The sequence below is a fragment of the Notothenia coriiceps genome, unplaced genomic scaffold, assembly GCF_000735185.1.
Source record: "Notothenia coriiceps isolate Sejong01 unplaced genomic scaffold, NC01 NC01_scaffold00032391, whole genome shotgun sequence".
NCBI lineage: Eukaryota > Metazoa > Chordata > Actinopteri > Perciformes > Nototheniidae > Notothenia > Notothenia coriiceps.
Genome location: NW_011365092.1, coordinates 442,404 through 449,818, shown reverse-complemented (window position 1 = coordinate 449,818; position 7,415 = coordinate 442,404). Strand labels below are relative to the sequence as shown.

The window sequence follows — 7,415 nt, the reverse complement described above, 5'->3', positions numbered from 1 at the left end:
TTACAACCTCCGATTCGTCCCATTCGCGTTTAAAAAGCAACATGTTTGTTAGGCTATCGTACGGTTTCAGCACAGGATAGCAGCACCAGGAGGAGCTGTGGTGTCATCAGGCAGCTTGTAATGTTGTGGAAGATGAAGTGAGTGCTTTGTGTGTGTCAACATAGTGCTTGTGTGTTTGTAGGGTGTGTGTGTGTGTGTGTGTGTGTGTGTGTGTGTGTGTGTGTGTGTGTGTGTGTGTGTGTGTGTGTGTGTGTGTGTGTGTGTGTGTGTGTGTGTGTGTGTGTATGTGTGTAAACGCTGCTAGTTCTGGTGTCTTTTCATGTGCAGAGCGAGGTGGTCGGATCGGGAGAAGGAGCGCGAGCAGACGGCGCACTGGAAGGGTTTGGCGCCCGTGTGCTTCCGGAAATGGCGCGTCAGCTCGTCGGATCGGGCGAATCTCCAGTCGCAGCTGTCCCACGTGCACCTGTACGGCTTCTCACCTGCAGGATGGAAAGAAGAAAAAGTCTGAATGAGTGCTGCGGCTCCTTTATCGAAAACTAAAACAATTATTTAGAAACCAAATCCTGAATGGTTATAAGCAGGACCTGTGAACTCATGCTTGCTATTTCTTGTCATTGTAAAAGTTACTTGTTTTGTACAAAGAAATTATTTGTTGAAAACAATTCTGCTGATGACCTAAACTTTTATTTTCATGAACAATGTACGCTAGAGGAGGGAGGACCAGAACACTTTTAAGCTTCTTCTTGCCCTTTTTGAACATGACCGGCTATTTTAGAATTTGCTTGAAAGTTTTTTATTTTGCTTCTCTTTGATTAATTTAATAATGAATTGATTAATATTATTGTTTGTTTTGTTTCCAACATGTTCAATAAATTGACTAAATAAAAAAAACAAATGGCATCACTGAGCTGAATTTCTGGTTAAATCACATGATCTTCAGCAAATAACAGAGACATGACAACAAGTGATTATGAGAACCAATTAAACTAATTATTATTAGTACAAACATTAACTCCCTTAAATACATGACTTGCTCAATTGGGTGGAGCAACTGGCAAAACAGGCTCTACTGAAAGGTAAAGTTGCATCCCATCATATACAGTCATCACGCTGTCATAGGCATTTATGAAGCACAAACGCTGCTCATGTTTCCCACGCTCAGCATTGTCTGACTTGGCTATTGTGCATTTCTCTTTGACAGATGTGGTTTGTTTCTCTGTCACTCAGTCATTCCAATAATGATTACATATAGTGCCAGCTACTTTGGGAAAACGTGTGTGAAAACGTGTGTGAAAACGTGTGTGAACAGTCTCATTCATTCACGGCACGAATCATTTTAGTTTTTATCGGCCCAGGTAAACCTGCAAACCACCCAGATACATACTTGTGACATTATATATTTAATTAATGGAACAACATGTGTATCACACCCAAGGACAAGACTTTGCAGGAAACACAATTATGTACTTCTGCGTACTGGTATTTTTAATTTAGCTCTGTCAGGTAACAATTGATACAGAATTATGATCCCTTTTCTACTTTCAGTAGTTTGTCTTTTTTTATTTCAATTTGGTGCTCAATTTCAAGTTGGCAAATACTGCTTCACAATGTAATTGATTAAAACGTGTCTTAAAAGCAAGCCACAGTTTGTTTGTAATTGTTTAAATCTCAATGCACCAAAAACATAATCCTTTTTTCCTCTATTAAACCTGAATTAAATGTGGTAAAAGCAGAAAGAGATGTAGGCACCTGGACGAATTAAAAATAAATCTGTCTGCATGCTGAATACCACTAGAGTTAAGTGAACACAATAGGATTTATTTTGTCGTCTGTGTGAACAAAACCTCAAACAGGCACAGCAAGCTCTGCAGCGTTGCTAAAACAACAGTAATGCCATTATGACATTTAAATGAACAACAGCATCAACAAATTGAGGAACACACACCTGAAAGTCAAACACAAATAGGAAAGACAATAAAATAAACACAAAAAAAGTGAACCGGGAGAACAACTCACAATACACACACGCACACAGCAACACACACACACAAACAATCAGGGTAATGGATGTTGATGGAGATTAGAGTGGGAACTCCCACCGGGACAAAAACGCATTAGGAATCATCTCATCCAGATTACTGACAGGTGTGTGTATGTGTATGTGTGTGTGTGTGTGTGTGTGTGTGTGTGTGTGTGTGTGTGTGTGCATTCAAGCAACTGAATAAGATAAGTAGAATGAGTAACAGACAAAGATAGGGGGGGAGTGTTGAAAGTGGGAGGATGGCACAAAAGAGATTGATTAGATGAATAAAAAGGAAGGGAAAAGGGGGATAAAATAACTAAGTGGGCCTGACAAAAGCAGAGAGGATCAGGAAGTTGCTGCTACATCCCTCTTTACATGGCGTGCCCTCATCTTGTGGTCTATAATAACTGCAATAACCACAATCAGCCTGCAGCATGAATGACGCCAGATTTAATTGTCGTGTCATGTTCCCAAAAACGAAATGTGAGGCACGCACACCCACAACAGTATTCTGAACAAGCAGTGCAGACTCATAAGTGAAACAAACTCTGGATCCTAAAGTGGTAAGAAGGGGATTGGTGTGTGTTTGTGTATCCATACGAGTGAGGAGAGCGTAGATATCAACAGAAGATTTGTTTTGTTAGCTGGAGTGAGGTGGGGCCCAACACCTAAGCCCTTGTTTGTTGATTTTGCCCATCCAATAGTAATAATAGTTCAAATATAAATGTGAAGAGGGGGAGAAAGTGAAGCAAGGAAAAGGGAAAATGGACCCTGAAGTGCACACGGTGAGGATCGAAGTGGAACAAGAAGGAATTTTTGTATCTGCACCGAACAATCTCGTACATATTTATAATTTCAAAGATCCACACAATAATAAGGCATTCAAACATTGATGTCTTCACAGATCTTAAGAGAGATGGCACCATGCGTCTAACGCAGACCACATAGTTTGAGAGTCATCCCCTGGCAGAAGTGTGTCACTTCCACCTGTTTTGATGGAATAGTATATTGGGCAGAGGATGGGAATGGGGTTGGATACATTTACACACACATGCCAGGAACACAACACTCTGCCTAGCAACTTGGTGCCAGTGCAGATACCGAAATACAAGTCGCGTGGGCAGCGTATTTTTCCCTGTTTAAAAAAGATGCATTAATTGGAGGAATGTCTTACCCGTGTGGGTCCTGAGGTGGGCTTTCAGATGGGACGACTTGGTGTAGACCTTCTTGCAGCCTGACGACAGAGAGAAGGATAAACACAAACAGAAGTGTCAGATATGTGTTTACCCAATGCGCTGAGTAGTGGCATGCTAGAAATGTGAACTAATGAACAACAGAAGCTGTAAACATTTGTTTTTTCTATTCTGATTTATCAAAAGTAAACGTGACTGTGTAAATAAGGGGCACACATGCTTCTCGTATTAAAACTGTTTTCATTTGGGCGTATTTAAAAATAAACTGCATGCCAATAATCACACGCTTTTTTTTCTAAACATATTCTGACATCCAAGTCAAAATATTTTAAATACAGAAAAACATGACCCTTTTCACAAAATGAACAGTGTGCGTGGAAACATTCTGAAAAGATTTAGGATTTTGATTGATTTAGAAAGATGTTTTTTCGGATCTGTTCTGGCTTTAAATGAAAATATTACATTTCACATATTGAAAACATGTAAAGAGTGAACAGCTGCTGCAGTGAGACTAATATGATACACTTGGTTAGAGTGTGGATGTGTCCTTGTGTGGATATGATGGATCTGCCTCACCTGACTTGTGGTAACATGCTGCAGGAGGCTCGGCTTAATCCTATTTTACACGCTGCCACAGGCTAGTTGACATTACATGTCCTACAAGTAGCTGCACATCGTACAAGTGCAATCTGAACCAACTATCTAAAGTGTGACTGTATGCAAATTACTTGTTGTGGAGAGAAGATCAAATGACTCCAGGAGAACATTCAATTAATTACACCCACGCAGGTTCATTCCACAATCATACCAGCAATGTCTTAAAAGCCACAACAATATGTGAGAGCTCGAGAGTGCCCGAGTCATTTGAGGTGAGACAATAAAAGCAAGGTAGTTATAATACCAGAAGGTTAATTGTAAGGCAGTGATTGACGTTCTGCATTGCCAAAATATTTTAATGCTAGTGCAGCGTGTACACTGCCGTGGCTGTAGTACATATCGTGACTCATAAGCCTGGGAAATCGTTTTACACACAACATATAATTTTTCCAAAATGCACGGGTGTCTCAAAATAGATCTGTTTTTTCTTACAGTTTGTGAGTGACCAAATATTCACCTGACCACAGCTCAATGTAAGAATAAACACACAGTGAGAAGAATCAGAGAGCTGTGTAATTGTTCTGACCTGGGTAATCACAGTGATGGATCCGTCGTTTCTCCAAATCGGGGTTGTTCCTCCGGTTGTAGCGGGCAGACATGGTGTTCTGGGCTGGAGTTGGGGTTGTTGCAGGTACTTGGGGAACGCCTGAAGCTTGGCCTGGGGACGGAGTGGGAGCTGTGGTGAGGGGGAGGGCTAAGCTGCCTGGTCCTGGGCCGGGGCCTATCCCAGGGGGGCTGCCTGCCAACTTGGAGGCGATGGTGGCTGCATATGAGGGAGGAGGGGACATGGTGTGGAGCAGCTCCTTCTGCCTGTCAGGGCTGCCGGGCTCCGAGCTCGGGGGAGAGGGCGGCAGGTAGGGCGTCTGGTGCTGGAGGAAGTGGGGGTGGGCCTGAGCGTGGGGGTGTGTGTACCCCCGGCCACCCAAGCCGCAATACGCAGGCTTGGCTGTCTGCTCTTGTTGAGACGCAGAAGAAGCTACCGGCATGTCATGGAAAGGTGTGTGGATTGTGGAAGTGTGCTGTATCTGCTGATGATGATGGTGGTGATGATGATGATGCTGAGCCTCCATACCATTGCCATGGTGATGGTCCAAGCCGGAGTTCAGTAGCTGAAACAGTGAGCCGCTGTTGTCATGGTGGTGGAGAGCGTGCTGTTCAAACTGCGGTGACATTTCCTGTTTGATGAACACTTCTGGCACCGACTCGTCACCGCGGCCGCCTCCCGCATGGTTAAAAACACTGGTGAAGTCCGGTAACCCTGTTAGCGTCATGTTTATGGCTGAGGTTTCCATGGCAATGCTGCCGGGGCCATGCCCAGATGTGCTGCAGCTACTGGTGGGCGTTGTGTTGGGGCAGTGCAGCTGGATGTTGGGGGAGAAACACGGGGAGGCAGATTCTGTTTTGATTTGGGTGAGACCTGTATGGTTCTGCTGCTGAGGCGGCCGCACCTGCTGACACAAGCCCATCCTCAGGTAGGCGGCGTCGGGGAGGTAAAGATTCATGTTGAGGGTGTAGGGAGTCCCTGTATGGTTGTCAGTGAAGAACTGATCCAGCGCGGACACACAGTCTCTCTGATTCTTCTGCTGGCTTTCCGAGTGAGGTTGAAGTGGTAGAGACTGAGGGGAGAGGTACCTGTCCATCTCAAACTTTGCCTGTAGATAGAAACACAAACAAAACAGTCTAGTTTAGAGACATTTCATTTTGAAGAAAACTTTGGTTGAATCAAATGTTTTCAGCTTGCTTCTCATGAGCTACCATGAAACCATTCTGAGGCGCTATTTAGAGAAGACAAAGGTTTGATAGGACAGTCACCGCTAAAACATTTATCAAGTAGTCATCAATAGGCAGTTCCTACATTCCACATTGACTCTCTGGCTGCGAAAGCTGAACTCAGGAACCCATCAGCTGTGAGGCCAACAGTTGAGAATCAGGCCATGGAAATAAGAACTAATACCACTAGAAAAAACCCTTATAAATGTCCACAACTGCAACTATGACAACAGACTAAAGAAGCAAACTCGGGCTGATCCAACTGGAATCACAGGTGGACAACTTGATGTCAAATAGGGCCTTTTTCACTCTGCCTATTTCCTGTGAATATTAAGGCAGGTATAAAAGTTAGAGAAGCCCTGCAGCAGAGGATGAAACAGCAACATGAAAGGGAATAGGGAAACACCCATGCCTCTCTATCCGCAGCAGCAGCAGCAGTAGTCTGGGGATGGGCTGCTATTTCTAGGCTCCTGATCCACCAGCTGTTATATTGCACTCTCTCCTCTGCTGCACAAGTTTCCTGCTAACTGGGGACAGAATTGCCGGGAGCTTTCTGTCCGGAGCTGGAGTCAGTTGTTGTCAGCGTGGTATGATGGTGAGGGGGGGGAGGAGACCAACAACTGGTGGCCAACTGGCTGGCAGAGAAAACATGCGGTGAATGCGTTTGCAGGCGGAGCGGCTCCGTCCAGCTGGCCGCAGCCTGCTCGCTAATCACCGAAAATAGTGCAAAAGAAAGTCGAGGTTAACACCAGCTAGGCCGATGGAAATTTAGAGGCCAGCTAAATAAACTGGATCTACAACCTATCTGCCACGCCCATTCAATGAAATACATCAAGTCGGTTTGATTTCTACCCGGTTTACCTGTGCGTAGTCATTGTGTCCAGTCTTGTCTGTTTCTGTGATCTTGCAGTCCAAGCCGAACAACAGCGAGTCCTCCAGGGGGAATCCTGCGGGCAGAGCCGCCTTCTGCAGCGGGTAGAATGGGTCCTCCTGCCCGCCGCCGCTCATCGCCAGGGTCGCGGCCATGAAGCTCGGGTGCAGCGCCGCTCAGGATCGCTCGTCCTTTTCTGCTAAAAGGAGGATGCTACAGCGGAGTGAGAGGAGTGGAGCCGACGAGGTGGAGAGCGTGAGGTGGAGTTAATAATGTGAGCCTGCCTGCTACATCCCCTTCACTTGTTTCATCCCTCCACCGGCCCACAGACAGTTTCTATCTCCTGCTACAGGGCGGAGCGACCCAGTGTAAATACTGCACATGCACCGCCCATCAAGCGTTTAGGCTTTGATCATTCATTCACTGGCCACCGCCCTACTCCATCTAAATACACTGACAACAGTGTCGTAAACTAGGCTACAGGACCTGCCTGACAGACAGCATTCACAGCCATAGAGGAAGTCAAGGTTAATTCAAGTTTCCCCTCCAGTGTTTTTAGTTTATATCAAATATGTATTTAAACTTATATAGATAATCTCTAATAGGAATATTATATTGTATCTAAATACCTGGTCTATTCTTGCAATTAAAGTCACTTTTTAAACCTGATAGTCCCAAAAGATACACAAATAAAACACGAATGGGCGATTTAAGGCAGCAACTAGACCCACATGCCTCCTAAATGTCCGGTTATTTCAAACCCCACACCACCAGTTGGTAATACAGACTTTAAAATGCGATCGGAGACTAGGGGTTTCACAACTACCAATATTTACTAGTCGACTAGTTTTTCAAAATAGTAGTCGACTAGTCGACTAGTCGTTAGACTGCCAAGGCACAC

General features: G+C 44.7%; 1 protein-coding gene across 1 annotated transcript; it reads right to left on the bottom strand.

Moving 5' to 3' along the window:
• Window positions 1–212: 212 nt before the first annotated feature.
• Window positions 213–6,849, bottom strand: klf5a (Kruppel like factor 5a). Its single transcript, XM_010788973.1, has 4 exons — window positions 6,505–6,849; window positions 4,400–5,525; window positions 3,198–3,257; window positions 213–479 (listed from the first exon to the last, which is right to left on the bottom strand). Exons 1-4 carry the CDS (start codon window positions 6,667–6,669, stop codon window positions 301–303), a joined length of 1,530 nt encoding a protein of 509 aa, XP_010787275.1. The 5' UTR covers window positions 6,670–6,849; the 3' UTR covers window positions 213–300.
• Window positions 6,850–7,415: the final 566 nt, after the last annotated feature.